The sequence below is a fragment of the Sinohyriopsis cumingii genome, chromosome 5 (genome assembly GCF_028554795.1).
Source record: "Sinohyriopsis cumingii isolate HCF-2022 chromosome 5, ASM2855479v2, whole genome shotgun sequence".
Lineage (NCBI taxonomy): Eukaryota > Metazoa > Mollusca > Bivalvia > Unionida > Unionidae > Sinohyriopsis > Sinohyriopsis cumingii.
This window is the reverse complement of record NC_142965.1, coordinates 24,436,555-24,456,690: the sequence shown is the minus strand read 5'-3', so window position 1 is coordinate 24,456,690 and position 20,136 is coordinate 24,436,555. Positions and strand designations below refer to the sequence as shown.

At 35.2% G+C, this 20,136-nt stretch overlaps 1 protein-coding gene across 6 annotated transcripts; it reads left to right on the top strand.

Moving 5' to 3' along the window:
• The first annotated feature begins 7,746 nt into the window (after positions 1-7,746).
• Positions 7,747-18,775, top strand: LOC149798801 (uncharacterized). 6 transcript variants are annotated; one of them, XM_089957692.1, is made up of 7 exons: positions 7,747-7,901; positions 10,776-10,899; positions 12,450-12,761; positions 13,313-13,538; positions 16,244-16,386; positions 17,160-17,297; positions 18,386-18,775. In XM_089957692.1, the coding sequence occupies exons 2-7, from the start codon at positions 10,803-10,805 to the stop codon at positions 18,571-18,573; spliced, it is 1,104 nt and encodes a 367-aa protein (XP_089813818.1). In that variant the 5' UTR covers positions 7,747-7,901; positions 10,776-10,802; the 3' UTR covers positions 18,574-18,775. The 6 variants fall into 6 exon arrangements, with proteins under 6 accessions (XP_089813818.1, XP_089813820.1, XP_089813819.1 ...); XM_089957694.1 differs by lacking the exons at positions 7,747-7,901; positions 10,776-10,899 and adding an exon at positions 7,956-10,655; XM_089957693.1 differs by lacking the exons at positions 7,747-7,901; positions 10,776-10,899 and adding an exon at positions 10,665-10,733.
• The last annotated feature ends 1,361 nt before the right edge of the window (positions 18,776-20,136 follow it).

Below are 20,136 nucleotides of genomic sequence, written 5' to 3'. Positions count from 1 at the left end.
AAATATGTCTTTGTATTTCAGTTTATTTCGAACCAAACGCTTATGTTCCATATTTATATGTAACTAGCATTTTGCGATATGTGTTTCGAGAGATTCTACAAAAGTAACAAGACCAATATTTTACATTATGGTGGTGTGATACGATGTTTGTGTCTCTTTTTACGGCTATTTTTGCACTCTTATTAATCACTTCTTTCCTTCATATGATGGCTTTATTTACTACAATGGAGTTGTTACTGCTTCACTACAACATGTCAATTTAACTAAAGATTTCATCTTTGCTAAATGTTTAGTTTGGATTTGACGAAGTACCTACAGTATTTCCTGTCTGGTATTTTCTCTAAGAATCTCTAAGAATTTGAGGTACATATCCGTACACTGCAGGTACTGGGAAGACATATATGGAACGGCTAGAACTTCACCAAAGAATCATGCAAGTCTTCAGATCGACAATACGTACGTTTTGCTCTGGTAGATACAACTTTATTTTATACCTCTTCTTTTTCTTACGCATCAGGTTGGCATAATAACTTTCAGTAATTACGCGGAGACAGAATTCCGACTGGCGCAGCCTAAAACTAGGAATGCCATAATGAACTTAATAGACAGGGTGAAGTTCTGAGCAGGGGCCACCAAAAACGTCGCACGCGCTGTCGGTTGTGCTCGGGCAATTTCAGCTGTGTTCTGGGTCAAGACACAGGGTTGATCACATCGTATTTGTTATCACTGATGGCCATCCAAAAAGATCCCCGGCCATCCAAAAAGATCCCTGGCCCGGCCATCCAAAAAGATCCCCGGCCCGGCCATCCAAAAAGATCCCCGGCCATCCAAAAAGATCCCCGGGCCACACAGAACATGGCTAAGTTCGTTCATTTAACGGAATCAACGTTTTTGCTGTTGGTAATTTTGTTATGACATGCACAAACGTTTTCTAAACGAATCCATACAATCATTACCGATAAGAGCGGCATATAGATTTTAACCTATACATATCTTTAGCTGAAGGTAAATAAACCTTTTAAGATATTTTACTTTCACCGAGTTACATTTATTTCAATTAGAAAACTCGTGTTTTTGTCTAACATAATCAGGTCAAACTGTGCCTGGACACTTGTCTAGCAAATCTAAGTTTGTCTTTTGTGGCATTTATTGTTTCTTTTCCTGCACCAAAGTTTCGCATCCATCTTTCATTGTCTTGGCGTAGTCATGGATGATTATGCCACTTGGTATACTGTGGTAATTAGACATGACAGTACCTTAGAAAAGTCAATAAACACTTAAGCTTTTACAACAGGTTGATACAGTTTTGATTGAGATTAAAATTATACGAAAACAACAATCCCTGTAAAGTTAAATATATCACTTATGTGGGATACAAATCAATATGTAAGTGGTGATATCGCTGAATGACACATATTTTCCCAGTGTGACCACACTATTTTCTAACCCCTGGACTGTGCTAACTTTACGTTTCCCTACATTTTCGTTGGCCAGATAGTTTCATGAAACGACCTGTTAGCAGACTATACAAGGTCAGTATGAACCTACTACGTCAGTATGGCGTTATGTCATAAATGAGATGGTTTTATTTTAAATTCGCTCAGCGTTCTGATACAAGGTGAGATAAGCTTGAGTGATGGATTATTTTGTGCTATGTCTTTGTGACCCAGGAAAAAGTAAAAACTTTCGGTGCAATGATCATTATCCGATGAAGATGTTGACTTCTTCGTCCTTGTTGCTGTCCTTGTGCCAGAAGAGTCAATGTTGAAATTTTAAATTTTGTATATATATAACTAGCATTGTCGCATCTGAAGTAAAATACCTGACGACGATACATGTTTAGACGCTTATTTCACACATCCAGTATAAATATGCCTCTCTAAATTATAACGTCTTTTTTCTCTCACATTAATCATTCAACTTCTTTGGGGCATAGGTATGGAGACATAATTCTCATCACTAGTAGATGTGTCACAGCGACAGTGATTGCCTTAAGGGTTTGAGTTTTTCAATCTCGCCAGCACTGGTGCAAGCCATGAAGACTTGAAGAAGAAAAAAACTAATTGCTAATATCTAGAACGTTTTAGCATCATACGTATTTCATGGACTTGACCTAAAAATTGAAGATGTTCTTGACACAAAAATTCTTTCTCGAAACATGTTTTTACTCCCATAATTATATTAATACAACTTGATTGGACTGTGATAAATTTTTGTCTCTTTTTTCCAGGATATTAATATTCAACAGATCTCCGACATGCTTAAAAATATTTCCACGGGTTAGTTCGCTGACTTGCAAAACTATCTTGAAATGTTTCAATTTAGTTTATATACACGAACAACTTTTAGAGACATGAGGGAAATTTTGAGATACATAACGGAGAAGAAATACCACCAGAAGAAGTTTATTAGTACCTGGTCAGTATTAATATTTCTTCTTAGCTTTGGTTTCTGATAAATCTTTTCGTACTGAAGGCGATTTTGTTCCCTATTTAGCTGTAGGAAATAATTACAAAATCCAAGAACTGCAGGCGATCGCCTCTAAACCCAGTGGTCCGTATGAGTGTCAGGTGAGCGGCTATAACGCTCATGACTCCATCAAAAATAATCTGGCTTACAAGACCTGCGAAGGTAACTACTTACCTTTCTTCTACAACTGTTATCATTAACACACAAAAATATCGTTTTCTTTCATTGCATCCTGTCTAATTAAATGCATATTTTTATTTAGCAAACAGCCGCTGCCGATTTTTAAAATGTACCAGCTTAAAATCAGTGGTTTTGAAAGTGTCCACGCTAGTAAAGATTACACGAAGTATTGCGGCTTGGGAAAGTATAGCTGTATTCGAAATCCATTCCTCTTTTTACCCGAAAGAATAACAAAGGACCCTGACCTGTTAGAAACGATTAACCATATCTGTATATAAGACATAGCTAATATATACATCAGGTTCTAGGATAGTTGGTTTTATATGATAAAATTAGGTTCCTGCATGTTAATACTATGCTGTGGTTTAAAAGTCCTTTAATAATTTACGAGACAATTTATATTTTTAAAAATGCTAAAAAATAAGTGAATTTTAGATTGCTATTCGTTCACAAAATTCAGATAACTTTGTTTGCTTTCCTTTGCTCTTCAGGCACGTATGTTTGGTACGTTTCAATGCCACCTGTTGATGTTTCCTTCATGGTAGGTCCTGTACATGACTTATTGGAATCCATATTTGGAGTTAAAATTGCTAATTTTAACATAAAGCCTGATGTTCCTTATATACGATCACCGCTCCGGTGGCCTAAGTGGTTCGGAAATCCGCCTCGGAAGCTTGAAGTAGAGGGCTCGAACCCCGGCTAAGTCATACCAAAGGCTTATAAAAGTGGTAATAGCAGCCGCCTCCTAGGCACTCAGTAGTATGAGGTTACCTGGTGTCAGGATAATGTGTATGCGTGGAGATGATGTTACTTGTCTGCGGCATGTTTCCCCAGTGCATGTTAAAAACTAAGTTAAAAATCTAAAACAGACACACCCTATTTAAGACAAAACTTTTCCTTCTTCTCTGAGAATGTTTTATATAATGTCCTTTTCTGGCTTACTTTTGCATGAGAGAAACATATATTGGCAAAGGTCCAGCGTTTGTTTTGGCGTTTGAGGTTTTGTCTGCATTCATGCATATAAAATCAAATTAATTGACAAACTTTGAAAACCAGGAGTTAAATTTCATACTCCACTCCTCAAAGTAATGTTATGGTGTTGCAAGATTAATTTGAGGCATTGTTTTTGCAGAGTCATTAATATGTACAATAGCTCCATGTCAATGAATAATTTACCGTTCAAATGAAATTGCGTATTGTGACCTAAATTTTATTAGATGAATTGGTTTACAGTTATGCTATAATTAATTTATCAAGAAATTATCAAATTAGAGTCACGACTATATCAGAATGAGGTCTAAAATGACGCCACGTTTCGAGTAATCTACTTTATATTTAATGTGAAAGGCGTTTCACAGTTTTGGTGCTGGTGTTGATTTGTCGAGACGTTCTGAATTTAGCTTATTGAAGAGTAAAGTTTATTTCTCCGACATGTTAAGATACAGCCATGGAACTAATTAATATATACATCTTCTTTAATTTGACATATATAATACAAACTAACGTCACTGTGACGTAAAGTTTACAAATTCATAGCAGACTACGTAGTTTTATTTTCATGGAAATGTATGACTGTACTTCCAGCTCAGGATTATATATATATATATATATATATATATATATATATATATATATATATATATATATATATATATCACAGTCCTCTCAAGTGTACTGGATCCAGCAAGGGATCACGTTTGTCAGGGATTGATTAAGATAAATGTAGTAAACTGACTACGAACAGTGCAAAACTAGTATCTATCTAGCCTAAGCGCTTTCGACTCTTAATGAGTCTTTTCCAAAGGCAAATACAAAACATAGACATGACAAACAAATAAAACAGACACACCGTTGTCTTTGTAAAACTTTACATGAATATGACTTGTTGCGGATGCTGAACGATATTTTGTATTGACCTAGAACTCGATGAGCCATAGGGACACAGAACACAATTAATTGTACTATATGTTCTTTACATTTTTTTTTCTCAATACTGACCTTTCCACTGTGTGACAATCAATACAAATCATATGTTAATCTAAAATACCTTCAAAGATGACTTCACGGTGAAGTTCTTGTCAATGGTTGACCTGCAATTTTTTTGAGAGGCTTTACTGTCTACAGAGCAGCATGTAAACAGAACACAGATTTCACTTCCGGATCATCACCAAGGCCTTGTTACTCATTGTGCACTGTCGCCGAAATACACACGGAACACCACACCCTGAGCTCATATTCTGAAGAATAAACAATTACCTTTAAATCCCTACCAAAAAGCATAAATGTAAATCTTCAATCACCACCAAAATGAGAGAGGACAAAAATGTTCTAAAAATAGACTAGAACTACATTTTGACCTGATTCCATAGCGTCAGTTTGTATTTATATAAATATATGCACGTGCAAATTATATCCCGGATATTTCGTTGTTATAGTTGTAATTTATGGTTATTGGGTGACTAATAAGCAAATTTAGAGAATCAATGAAAAAAGAACATGACGGCTGCAAAAAGGTAATTTTATTTGTGAATGGCTGTCTTTTTCTAGTCTTTTTGGTTTAAATCGCTTGGTTTCATGTTCTAAGGCGGCGTATCCAGTAAAATTCCTTTTCTTTCCTGGTTTCGGAACTCCATTTGGGGTTGTGAGCAATTGCTATAAGTGTTATATCACTGAAAGTGTGGCCATGGGAGGAGAAGTGTTCTGCGACTGGGCTTCTATTTCAGCTAATACACAATTCAAGTCTTTAGCATACATGAAATCACACTTCATGGCTTAACAACGTTAAATTCAGTCTATATGTACTCAAGTCTTTATCATACGTGAAATTATCTAAGATCGGTGAATTCACACGGATTCTCGTAACTCATATCAACTAAAGTAATACATGAAATTCTTAGAACCTAATTCCTATAAAAACAAGGCGACTAATTCAAACAATTCGACAACCTTATATAAAGAAGATTATTGTACAAATTCAAATATATAAGCTCAACACAGTTATACTCATATCAAGAGAATCGATCTACAAATTTAAACAAATAAAAAAATTCATGCACATATTTTCAAATAATTCAAGCAAAACATTATATTGGTATTAACGAATATCATGAATATTGACACAAATACCTTTGTGCCTTCAAGCGATTCTCGCTTCTACCGCCCAAACTGTGTCTGTCGACCTTCCAGACATCCAGTCCCTTGGGCAAATGTTTTACGAGAGAATTTCTTTCAAATTCACTCTCAGAGTTCCCTGTTCCTTTACTCTTGCAGCAAAGCTTAGACTAATTGGATTTTTCGATGGGGGGAACATTTACAGCTAGGAAATTAAGTATGGGAAACACGCCCCAATTTAGCCTAACCAATCATGATGAAATATATTTACCACCTTTAATCCTCTAGGCGCCAAAAGTTGCGGTAAGCTTGCCCTTCCAGGTTTTCGACTAACGGTTTCTGGAATTCAAGTTTGACAGTTCCACTATGAAATCGAAGTTAGCCGTGTCCCCCCTAATAGTCCGTCTCGCGGTTAAGTAAACGAATGAATAATTTAAAAATATCTACCTCTACCGACCAGCAATTAGAAATCATTGCAGTAGATCGACATAAATTTTCCCCCTCACAACATATATATATATATATATATATATATATATATATATATATATATATATATATATATATATATATATATATATATATATATATATATTCGTATTTTAGATCTTTGCCTCTAAATAGACTCTTAAAAAAGTCTTACACCTAACTGAGTCCCTTGTCCTCAACCCGTACTCAGTTAATAAGCATACATGCATATATATATATATATATATATATATATATATATATATATATATATATATATATATATATATATATATATATATATTCCTAATTTAGATCTTTGCCTCTAAATAGGACTCTTAAAAAGTCTTACACCTACGTTAGGTCCTTGTCCTCAACCTGCACTCAGTGAATAACGATATGTTTGCATTAATAATTATCCTAAAGTCCCTCTACATGACTTGCACTCATAGACAAACATTATGTGTATTCTATGGCAAACTTCCTCGTCTCCTTGTCCTCTAACTCTGCTCAATGAATAAGTATTATATAGTTATAATTTCATATCACAAGGTCTTTTTCTGTGCCTAGGACTCTTTGAAAAGCGTTACTCGTGGTTTGGAATGATATGCCAATGTCAGGTTCTAGGTCTCTGTACATGACTTTGACTTGATTACCAGAAAAGATCATGCTTATTCTTTAGCATTTTAAAAGTGAAATTAAAAGGGTGTATATATACGGAATCGCACTTTTATGTTCCTGTTTCGCAAAAGAAGCCATAATTTATTTCATAACATGACACAAGAATGGGTGTTTTTTTTTGGGGGGGTCTCTTTTTTTTTTGTGCGGTGATTACAGCCTGGGACCTTGATGAATAGTACATTTTATATTAATATATGATGCATGCTGTGTCAACTATAGTTACTAGAGAGAAACAAGTAATTCTGTGAACTATTTAAAAAGTTTGTTTTTTGTTGAATCAGCAGGATGCCGAGTTAGATTTTATTGCGAAATTGAAACGTCAGCTGTCCTATTAACGGAGAAAGTCATTCTGTGAAACTGCTTAAAAAGTTTAATTTTTATTTACAAATTAAATCTGACAGATATGAAAATATGTTTTGCAGAGTTGAATTATTGCAAAATTGAAACGGCATCTGTCATGAAATCTAAAACGGACAGCAAAATTTCATATTAGAAAAATAAATAAACAATATAGAACAGAAGGAGAAGTAATGTTTATTTAATTTCCCTATCTAATTGAAGAAGTATGCAATAGAAGTTGCGACTATCGGAAAATAAAACCTCCATGAACCAGTCAAGATAAAGAAAGATATTGTTAAAGCAACGTGTGTAACAGCCATTAAGAACAGAAAGAGAAGTAACATTTATGTATGTCGGGTCGAAAATTTTCCTCTCTAACAGACGAAGCGGAATGCTCCGATCTTACCGATGTAGATCAGCAATACTAATAGAAAGCCTACTGAGTGTTGTCAAGACTATAAATAGCACAGATATAATTTTCACGAGAATAATTCTATATTTGTTTTCGCGCCCCTTAGTTCATCGAATTTCCGCTTTTCTAGAAGAAAATATATACATGGCAAGTAAGCAGTTCACTCTGAAAGTCTTTTGAAAGTAAATCATTCGGGAAAAATTAATATTCATATTGTGCATTTCACCAAGTCAACCTCGAGGTAAGTTGAATTAAGCTTTACAAGACTGCAGTTTCTATTGACAAAGTGAGAGCAAATATTACCAGAACCATGTATATCGTTGATGAGGGAGAGGGGCATGAGTTATTGGTAACAATGTTACTACCAATGGTATAATGTTATCTCGCTTGTACAATCAATTGTATTGATTCAGATCCATTATCCCTTATAATCTCTTTTCACCGCCTTCCGTCGAATTCGACTTGCATTGTTCTCATATTCGCCTTATTTCATAACAAAATACTTACTTGTACGCATAGGTGGTTTTGTTTCAGACGTTTACCCACGTATTACTCAAGTGAATTCGAGTCTAAATTATAGTAGCCATATGATATATGGAGCATATTGTACTATCGACAGTCTAAAAATGAGTGCAACATTTGAAGAATCATATTTTCACATATTTTTTATTTCATAAATTAAATTTCTTCCGGTATTTTTCTTCAGGAAATTATTAACATGCACGCATAGAAAGTTTCATTTCAAATATTCGTTGTTCAAATGAACTCAAACGTAATTGTTGATGTCAATTCATGCAGTATCAACCAAGTAGCTCTATCGGAAATGTTGATAACAATATTATTATTATTATTATTATTATTATTCAACATAGGAAGTAGTAAGATGTGTTCGCAGCATGCTAAGATGTTAACATAATTTCTGATCCTAAACATCTAAGTTCTCAATCCATGTTTTCTAGTTCTAAATTATTTTTGGCTCTGAGTTTTCTTTTTGTTCGCAATCTAAACAATTGTATGCGTTACAACATGAGAGATTTTATCTTCTGTCTCTATTCTGTTATTTAACAAATGGCTTGGGGGTGGACAGGTGTATGTACAGACTACAAAAACTACTGTAAGTTATTAGATACCGTGAACCTATATTAGCGGACAAGTCGATAACATGTACAACTCTCTTGAAAAACAAGATTAATTTCTTTATTTTATTATCATTTTAACTTCTCATTACAGAACATCTGTCCATTAAGTCCCAAATATGTGTTGCCACTTTTGCATATATTGTATACACGTATCAGTGGAGGGGGGGGGGGGCATTATTTATTAGCAGATATACTAAAATAATTAAGTTTCGGGACAAGTCTGAAATGAGGTCATACTTTCCAACCAACATTTTGAATACGGGACAAATTCTTGCTTCTTTCTTGCATGTGGCTTCGTTTTTAAAAAAACAAATGAAATATATACAAGGAACAGATCTTATTTTTAAGATGAAAAATGTATATTTTAATAGTATATGTATTAATATAAAGTTATGTTTAACTTGAATTTGGGGTATCTTCTTTTTGCAATATTGCATGGTGTGGTGTATTCCATTTCAAAATGTATGTATGTATTGGCTATTAAAACCTGTTTTAGAACTTAATAGATATCCATGACACTCAGCACTCACCACACGCCCCCCCCCCCCCCATTCCCAACATTTTCTTGTCTGAATGATGCTACGTTTTTACGTGAAGTTCAAACACTAGATCATGAAATTCTCCTAAATGAAAATGAATCATATCCACATACATGGGCGTTGGCACGATTGTATTATTTCCGTGGGAGGCCCTCTTTCCCGGCAAGGAAAGTTAGTAAAATGAGTGGGGTCATCAGTCAGTAGTACATAAAATGAGTGGGGTCATCAGTCAGTAGTACATTTATGACTAGCATAAAAGCGAAACTGCTTTTGTAGCGTCACTGTACACATAAACCTTTTGTTATTCGCCTGTCTCAGCTCTGTTTTAAGGGGGGTGGGGTAGAATCAACAACTGTAGAGCTTCTAGGAAAATGAGCTGATATAGTAAAGAGCCTTTAACACCGACACGTCATGACCGTTAGCCCCGGCAGTGGCGTACTAAGAGCAAATGGCGCACGGTGCCATTGGCGTAAATGGCCGCCCCCCCCCCCCCAGCAAGAGAGTTTGGGGAACGCCATGAGTTCCCCCTGCAGGGCCCTGGGCGAAGCTCTGGCTGCCAAAAATTTTCCTGCAATTTAATGCAATTTTGTGGCTTTTCCAGGCATATAAATTCTATAATTCACATCTGTTCTTGGGAGCCCCAAGACCTCTGTTGCCCCGTTGGCCTCCACCACCCCCATCCACGTTCGTTAGTAGGCTACTGAGCCCCGGCCTGGTCTGAACAGGATTTGAACCTATACCCTTTTCATCACATGTAGTGGATGATTCATGTCGATAAAAATGGCTAAGATTTATGCTTACAGATGCTGACCAATCTAATCAAAATCAGATCTACACTGCCCTACGTGAGGATCTGACGACGACCGCTTAAGGGCCATGTTCTGGTGACCGTTGAATTAGCCAATGAAAATGCAGCTTTCAAAATACAGAAAGTGAATCAAATCGTTCGGTACACATTCATGCTCTTCATCCACAGTGCTCTGTCTCCAAACGTTAAAATATAAGACCCAGTCTGATTGGTTGATAAAATTAGTAATTATGTAAATAACATTGGTTACCAGAACATGACCCCTAAGCGGTCGCTGTCAGTTCTTCATGTATAACAGCAGAGATAGGATTTTAATCAGATTGATATGTTGACTGTGTCAAGTGGTTTCTTAAAAATCTGGATCGATAAAAGCTTGCCTCATAGGCACTTTATAGTAACCTTAGGTAATCTCTGTTTTGATTACAGTCAAATGATAAGATTAATACAGAATAAATATTTTGTTCCGAATAAGTCTTCCACACGAGTACAATGTCCATATATATAGAACGGTAAGTATCGTTTTAGTGGAAGTTAGACACGCCATGTACAGCATGACACAAGGTCCCACGATTCGATTACCTTTAAATGTACGCATTTTACTACACATGTGTGTATTCTTTCTATTTCAGACCCGTGGTCAATATTACAAGATTGAAATGGATTATAGTGCAACCGCCTATCCGGTTCTTGCCATCTTAATTATTACAGGATGCCAGTCTAGAATATGTCCGAGCACCAGGAGCGAGACCGACAGTAACGCCGCATTAAAACAAAGCGGGGGGGGGGGGGGGGGGGGGGGGAGGTTGCATGACATTCGGATCACCTCAGATATTTCAGTGAAACAAAAATAAAATGTTGATGTATATCGGCGTCGTAAGATTTCCAGAGAAAGAAATCACATTTTGCTAGCCAGATTTTTTAATGACATAAAACACTCTCTTCGTATCACTTTGACTATTTATATGATTGTACTGAGCGAAAATTTGATGGAGAAGTTGCGAATAAATAGCTCGATTCATCCGCAAACTTCTTGGCCAGTCCTTTTTTACGTAAATAACCGAGGTGGTCCGAATGACAGCTTTCGGCATATATTCAGGCATGATTTGTAGGTTTATGCAAGAACGTGCAAATGGAAGGTTCATTTTGATAAAGGGATGTCATATACTCAAAGATAGGTTTTCATTTCGAGTTGTCTCATTTGAATAAAGAACAAAAATGAGGAAAATGAAATACAATTGAGAGGAGGTATATTAAGTTTTATGGTGGAGATAGCAAATGAAGTAGACACCGATCAATAGTTCTGGCGTTAATTTTTCAAGAATTTGTTACATCTGGCTGATCTGAGTGATACAAGTTTACACGATTCGCTCATTGATAAAAGTATGTTGTAAAAACAAGTCAGCTATTATCATGTATAATAGTTTATTTTAAGGATACCTTGACAAATCTTTCTCATTAAAATAGTTTATTTGGGTAAATTGATTTAGGATGAGAAATAAAGGGTCGATTCAAACAGAAATGACATTTTAATACATGTAGCTAAGAAGGGTAAAACATATTAAAAGAAATTTAAAAAGCAACACTTATTGTTACAAGTAAACAGATCAGGAAGGAAGTTCTAATGCTTTTCAGAGGGGAGAAAAGAAACGGTAAATGTTTTCTAAATCATTTATTTTGAACAAATTGAAAATATCGTAAATAAAAATATTCAAAGATGACTTAATTGGTCAGGCATCGATACGGCCGTTCAGACAGTGTGTTATCAAGTTTTAAGCTCTACGATTTTATGAATCCTGTAACATGAACTTCAGTTCTAAAATAAAAATAACGATACAAACACTTGTTGATTACAAAGAAAAAAAAACAAAAAAAAAAACTGCTGGACTAAAACTTTATCGGGGTTTTCAAGTTATTGTATGTTTCTTTCAATCTGATTAAAATCCGTTTTCCACTGTCTTACGTGAAGATCTGACAGCGACCGAAATCCGAAAGTGAATCAGATCGTTCGGTAGATATCGACGCTCTTCAGCCATACCGTTCAGTCTCCCAAACGCGAGGATATTAGACTTCATCTGAATGGCTGATACAATTAGCTAATATGGTAATAACATAGGTCACCAGACGATAACCCTCAAGTGGTTGCTGTCAGATTTTCATGTAGGATAGTGAAGATCTGATTTTAATTACATTGGTGTTTCTTCGTTTATGTTGTCTTCATTTTTGGGAGTCAGGTTGCGGTAAATGCTTTAATGAACTATTTCATTACCTTACTTGTCTTGGTTTTAATTTCGTTGTTCGTCTAGATCAAAAGATGTTTATACCAAACGTCGTTCGGATGGAGTATGTCAGAGTTGGGCACTACATGGCATTAGAATGTTGTAGTTCAAACTACGACAGCATCACGTGGTACAGATGGAATCAGTCAGCAAGCATGTGGATGGATTACCTCCCCTGTAATGATGATGAGCAGTGTAGCGAGTACAAGCCAGATATTATAGAAGATGGCCAAGTACTCGAGATAAAAGATGCAGACATTTCAGATCAGACTTCTTATAAATGTGTAGCTAAAGGTAGCAATGGCTTCATGCAGCAACAATTTCAAGTTAACGTAGTCGGTGAGTATAAACTGGAAACATAAAATTAAAATTCATACATCTAAAAACATCCCTCATTTTACTTTGATTTTGTTATCATGAATATTTAGAAAAGCTATTTCAAACAATGACAGCCTGAAAGGTTAATGGTTCAAACAATAAAAAGTTTGTGTAGTCTCACGTACTGTGGCAATACTATAAAAGTTTCAACTTTAACACATAGTGTACAACAAAAGGAAGAGCTGGATATCAAATCATGTTAAACAGGGCTGGCGTGTTAAACTGAAGACTCGTTTTGACATTTTAGACCCTAGGTGTGATATAGGATGCCTGTACGTTTACATGTCCTACTTTACTTATCTTTGTTTGACAATTTTAAAATCTCTACCTCTACCGACCAGATATTAGAAACACCTTATACTTTAACTTAATCAAAATAATCATTCAATCAGCTTTCACGGTATTCGCTATCAACCATCTCGCTGTTTAGAATACTAACAACTTCCACCATGTTGAAGACTTACGGTCACGGATACCATTTACCTTGTCGTGTACTTTCTAACTTACAACAGCGTGTGATGAGCTTGCAAGAGGTCCATTTGCCATATACCCCAACCCCGAGGATCAGTATATCAGATCTTTCGGTGCAGATGTGACGTTTCCTTGTCTTGGATATTTTGGGTGCAGCAATGGCGACCTACAACTGGTGCAATGGTTAATCAGTAATGAAAATTCAGAGAACTGGATAGAAGCTTCTTCCATTAGTGATAACAGATACAATGTTACTTTCTTCACGAGGTAATTACCCTATATTATTGTCTGTAGCTATCATTATGAAACCCTTGATAAAAGCTAATAACCCCTGATGCTAATATCTAGTACATATTTAGATATCTCGCTGTCAGGGGACATATTTAAACGAGCGTACAATGCGACCTCCGGCATCTGAGGCGGACGCTCTAACCACTAGGCCACCGGATCTGATTCAGTGTAAATTAGATATGGATGTGCTGATATAGTGTAAATAAGATACGGATTTGCTGATACAGTGTAAATAAGACACGGATGTGCTTATTCAGTGGGCTGAACGCATACTGTCTTAATTTAGATGATGAGATTGTAAACCAAACACACATTTATCTAAGTAAAACAAACAGTTACAACCATTGCTATCATCATTATTTCCCAGATTATTTTGAATTTTAACCATTGCTTTAGCAGAGTCTTTCTCAAATGAGTTAAATTTTAAATATTGCTACAGCAGTCTTTCTCAGTTGAGTTCAATAAGAGCTAGTATAACTGTATACTTAGGTATACTTGTTTTCTCACATTACTGAACATCAATCATAAGCGAAGATTGAGACGACACAGATGGGCGTTTAACAATAGGGTTAATATGTTTTGTTTCAACTTTGTCCATCCTGATTTACTAAATTACGATACGCATATTGATACAAACTTAAAGGACACCGGCCATTCTCTAACATTTTTCTTTTTACATCAGATTTGCATTGCATGATTAAAAGTAGTTATACTCGCACAAAGAGAATAAAACAATTATCAAGTGTAAAGAAGAAATAATAATTTAATTACTCGAAGTAGAAGTATACAATGTTGTTACGTCCGCTGAGCTACGACTTTCCACCTATACAGGACGCCAACCGGAAATTACGTAAATTTATCCCCACAAGGTGCTTCTTGTTGTCGAAAACTAAAACACTATAAACTATAGATAGGGAACATTTATATGAAAACTAATTTACTGTTCAACCTCATATCGATATGCGTGCACGACACTCTAGGTTGTGTCGCTCGCAAAGTGTTTCATTGTTTCAATTTATTTTCAAAATTCCTGTTAATACAGGTAAAAAGGAATTAATGCTGGCTTCCTTATGTCGGCCGACTTTGTAAAAAAAAGGAAATCGGCACACTTTAAAGAATCCAAAGGAGCCAAAATTGGCTTTCTTATGACGGCCGACTTCATTAAAAAGAAAAAAAAAGAAATCGGATCACGTAAAAGAATCCAAAGTCAGTTTCCGCGGTTGGCTTGCTTTGCAATGAAAAAAAAACAAACAAACAAAAAACATTTTATATGTGATATCCTGTCGATAAGTTTAAGCAATGAGTTTACTCCTCGCAGACATTTGTGTTTATTCATCACCCGGGCTTCTATTTGTTTGCCATATGTAATCATAACTGATGCAAACGGATATTGGTATTTGCAGGGTAAATGGTGTACAGAGCAATAACTTGCTTTAATAATACTTTTGTGACCCATGCTAGCGTAAAGATTATCTTTTGCACTCACAGTGAATGTATTTTCAAATAATGATTTTATTTGAGAGAAACCACCATATAGTTAACCTGGATACAATACCATCTTTGTTATTTTGCACATTATAACGTATCATGCATGAATGGCAGGTGCCTTCAAGCAATCGGGTGATATTCCCGTCTCTTTTACGATTTTGTTATCTGACATAAGCGATACACACTACAGCAAGGTTGCATACACTAGCCGGCATCCGCTACATATACGTAGTTTGTACATATATTTTTTCTTTAAAAAAATTCGCATGAGGAAAAAAGAGGGAATAAATGATAACAATGCAAGGTTAGTTTCTTTCATTTTATTTTTAAATAAGTGTGATATATATATATATATATATATATATATATATATATATATATATATATATATATATATAATGGCTGATTCTACAGACTTCTATACCTATAAATGATAAACGTCCTGGAGTAATACCTAATATTTCTTTTTTTAAATTCTTTTGAGTTCATGTTGGTTATAATAATGCTAAATAAATAGTTATGATTATTTTAAACATTAATATTTTACATCTTATGTAACATTACTGTACTATAATCTTTATTTGATATATCTTACTTACGCTCTTTCTATCCCACTTCTCATGAGAACGTTTAAAATTGTAGAATCCATCACACACACACACACACACACACACACACACACACATATATATATATATATATATATATATATATATATATATATATATATATATATATATATATATATATATATATATATGAGGGGAAGTTAAAGACGTGGATGGCTAGGTTGAATAGAAAGGATAAATGTACATCATATACGTTTATGGCACACGGAAACTACCGATTCTTTACGGAGATTGCAGAATCATTTTTCATTTAAGAAAGCAGACTTTAAAGTCTAATTAAAAGTTTTAATTGTGTGCATAAATAAAAATGCGTTTCCTTTTATGAATTTGATAAATATCACACGTTTGTACAATATATGTAGCCAGTGACATTTAATCCTTCTCTCACATAGAAAGATGGCTGCTAGCACATACGGTGAAGAGCAAGCTGAATTATTTGGAATCACAGCAGCGTGCATATCCTCCAAGTCAAATTGCAACTCGGACTTTAATTCAATTCCTTTTGTAATTATTATGCACGCACAGAACGATACTGACGAAAAGCAATGCACATGTACATTACAGGTCAGGAGGTTCCATCATTGGCGCAAACCTTTCAATTTCCAATGTAATGGAAACAGACTTGCGCAGAAAATTTAGATGTGTGCTCGCTAGTGCACAGGTCATTGAAGGACAAACTAGTATAGATGTTAAAATACATATGATAAGTAAGCCTCCGTTTCTATCTGTCTCACTCTGTCTCTCCCTCTGTGTCTTTCTGTCTGTCTTTCTGTGTCTTTCTGTCTGTCTTTCTCTATCTGTCTCTCCGTTTCTCTGTCTCTCTTTCACAGCAAGTGTCGTAATGGAATCCTTTTAACCACATAATACAATATAGTTCGGGTAAAAAAATACTATGTATGTATGTATGTATGTATGTATGTATGTATGTATGTATGTATGTATGCACGTATGTATGTATGTATGTATGTATGTATGCACGTATGTATGTATGTATGTATGTATGTATGTATGCACGTATGTATGTATGTATGTATGCACGTATGTATGTATGTATGTATGTATGTATGTATGCACGTATGTATGTATGTATGTATGTATGTATGTATGTATCTATGTATGCACGTATGTATGTATGTATGTATGTATGTATGTATGCACGTATGTATGTATGTATGTATGTATGCACGTATGTATGTATGTATGTATGTATGTATGTAACTGGGAAAATCAGTCTTAGTTGTAAATAATATCAAACATTTTCAACAGACTATTTGCTAAAGTTTTATCTATATTGAATAGTGCAGTATAATTTTAGCTATTGATTTAACTGTACTTCCGCTAAAATCATCTCTCACCAATTTAAAGCCGACAAAGCTTGTGAAAATAATTTATGAGATTTCTTTTCATCTTCGAAGACATAAATGAAGGAGTACCAATATACATTGTCTTGACTCATTTTTCGCTTCTTTCACTATTTCAGATTCTACCAACGAAGATGAAAATACAGTCCTGATCGCAGTATCTGCATTGTCTGCCATTCTTGTATTCATAGGTCCCATGTTGATCATTGCCCTTCTTCTAAAGTGTTGTCATAGGAGAAAGGGAAAAGGGCGAAAATGAGAGTAAATCAATGGCATGCCACTACTTAGTAACCAAATATTACCTTGATATATTAAATCATCTGAGTGACGGACACAAGGTAGTAGGACCAGTGCTGGATTACACATTAAGCAAACTAAGCACGTGCTTAGGGCACCAACCCAACAGGGGCACCTCAAAAAAATTCAGATTAATTGTTGATAATAAAATTGAATGAATTATATATGACCCTTTCGATATTCATGTACGAGTATTTTGATTTTGAATGATACCAACACTGGTACGTTCCAATTTTTAATCTTTTAATATTGTTTTTGGTAATTTTACATTTTGTTGGAAGGTGGGGGACTCCATACTATTTTCAGTGTTTAGGGCCCTGCAAACAGGGCTGGATTATCCATAGGGCAATGTGGGAAACGTGCCCAGGGCCCCCGAGGCTCAATGGGCCCCGTATATTATCGTCTGATTGCACAGGCGGTGTTGTTAATAGTACTGTAACCATATCTATGGACAAGGCAGGATAGCTATGGGCCCCTATATTGGCTGTGCTCAGGGCACCCAAAGGCCTTAATCCGGCCATGTCTGGAAGGCCTTAATCCGATACTGAGTAGGACCCTATTCAAGGTGGATAATAAGTAAATAAATAAATAAAGATAGATTGAAAGAAAGAAATTATGGGATAAAGATTATGATTTTGGAGGCCAACCTTTCTTACAATTCATAGTGCCTTATCCAAATAACTGTTAAAGAGTTTGAAATAAGACCTCCAAGACTTTCATTATCACATTTACCATAGCTTATCTTCAAGGCATTCATTCTATTAACTTACACCTGATCTGTGCCCTTTTAATCTAGGTCATTCATGATCAATATTTTGATATCTTTAAATATATGAATATATTAGGGTTTAACGGCACGTCAACACACTCACAGACTATATGGTGCCCATTGAAAGTAAAGTTATAAACCCTGGAACCTTGTTTTTACAGCTTCTGACTATGCAACACAATTTAAATGCACTTTTTGATTTTAAGTTCTGAAACTTTTTGCTTCCTTCACACAAAAGTATAAATGATTAATTAATCAGGAGTTTGCTTTAATTTTCAGTTAATTTACAGTACTGTTCAAGTTTTGTTTATCATGGCATAGCGACTCCCTTCGTACCGGACAGGACATCAGAGAGAACAGGAACCAGAGGCATTGTAAACAATAACATTGCAACATTTGAAACAGGAAAAGTGGAGCATTTGCATTCTTTGTCAAAGGAAGAAGCCAAGGCAGGAACGCCAATTTGAAATATCAAAACCGCATTTCATTGACTATTTCAGTTCTGTGTAACGTAGTTTCTAGTCCCTTGATATGACTTGGGAGAAATAAGTGATATGTATTATTGTGCAACTCGCCAGTTAATGTAGCTTGTTTTATTATAATACGAAAGGAACGTAAATCTGTTCACCGTATGAATCTTATATAATATAATAAAATATATTGACTAATTGTATAAGTTGTTTCAATAAGCAATGTAGTGCTTCAGACAGAACGAATTAATATACCGGTATATGCTTGAAATTGGGATTTTCGTCTGCGTTTGCGCTTTTAAATTTCAAATACGTGTGCATTAAACTAAACTAATGTAATTTCACACCCAAAAAAAAGAGAGAAGGGGGAGAGTTTGGTTTTATGTGTATCTTATTTGCAAACTCACCTTTTGGTTTTGTTTATGTTTAAAATGTAAATATATGTGTTCAAAACATATTCCAGTTTTAAACTTTCTAATGTAAAATTGTGGTCCAAATGTATAGCAATATACACAAAAGATTGCACAAACTTCGTCTTTGTGATACATTGACGTGGTGTGTACACAAAGGATTGCACAAATTTCGTCTCTGTGATACACTAATGTGGTGTGTACACAAAAGCTTGCACAAACTCCGTCTTTTTGATCCACTGATGTGGTATATACACAAAAGATCGCCCAAACTTTGTCTTTTTGATACATTTTTGTGGTGTATACACAAAAGATTGCACAACCTTCGTCTTTTTGATCCACTGATGTGGTGTATACACAAAAGATTGCACAAACTTCGTCTTTTCAATACACTGACGTGATATATCGACAAAGAAAATTGATCATGGTCAAATATGTTCAAGCCCTTTGTTCATATTCAGCTGTTTTCAACTGTGAATTCGTGGATGTATAAAATCACTTTCCTTACTTGCGAATTCAATCTGAGTCAAATCCTCCTTCTCTCCACAGTTAAATATTACTGTCGCGATGACTTAGAGTAAATTACATAGTATTATATTATTGTGGGAATGCCTGGGATGAAATGAAATATAACTGTGGGAATGCCTGAGAATACATCTAATATTAAAATATTACTGTGGGAATACCTGGGAATAAATGAAACATAATTGTGAGAATGTCCGGGAATAAATGAAATATTACTGTGGGAATGCATGGGAATAAATTAAATATTATTGTGGGAATGTCTGGGGATGCCTGGGAATAAATGAAATATTACTGTGGGAATGCCTGGGAAGAAAGGAAATATTACTGTGGGAATGCCTGGCAATAAATGATATATTACTGTGGGAATGCCTGGCAATAAATGAAACATAACTGTGGGAAATCCTGGGAATAAATTAAATATTAAAATATTACTGTGGAAACGCCTGGGAATAAATGAAATATTACTGTGGGAATTATCTGGGAATAAATGAAATATTACTGTGGGAATTCATGGGAATAAATGAAATATTATTGTGGGAATGTCTGGGGATGCCTGGGAATAAATGAAATATTACTGTGGGAATGCCTGGGAAGAAAGGAAATATTAATGTGGGAATGCCTGGGA

What these genes read in the sequence shown, in the direction of transcription:
- LOC149798801 (XM_089957691.1), top strand. Translation starts at nt 10,752, where the DNA reads ATGTGTGTATTCTTTCTATTTCAGACCCGTGGTCAATATTACAAGATT. An exon ending in ATTTCAAGTTAACGTAGTCG is followed by an intron (nt 12,762 to 13,312) that starts GTGAGTATAAAC and finishes AACTTACAACAG; the next exon opens with CGTGTGATGAGCTTGCAAGA. An exon ending in AAAGGGAAAAGGGCGAAAAT is followed by an intron (nt 17,298 to 18,385) that starts GAGAGTAAATCA and finishes TTTAATTTTCAG; the next exon opens with TTAATTTACAGTACTGTTCA.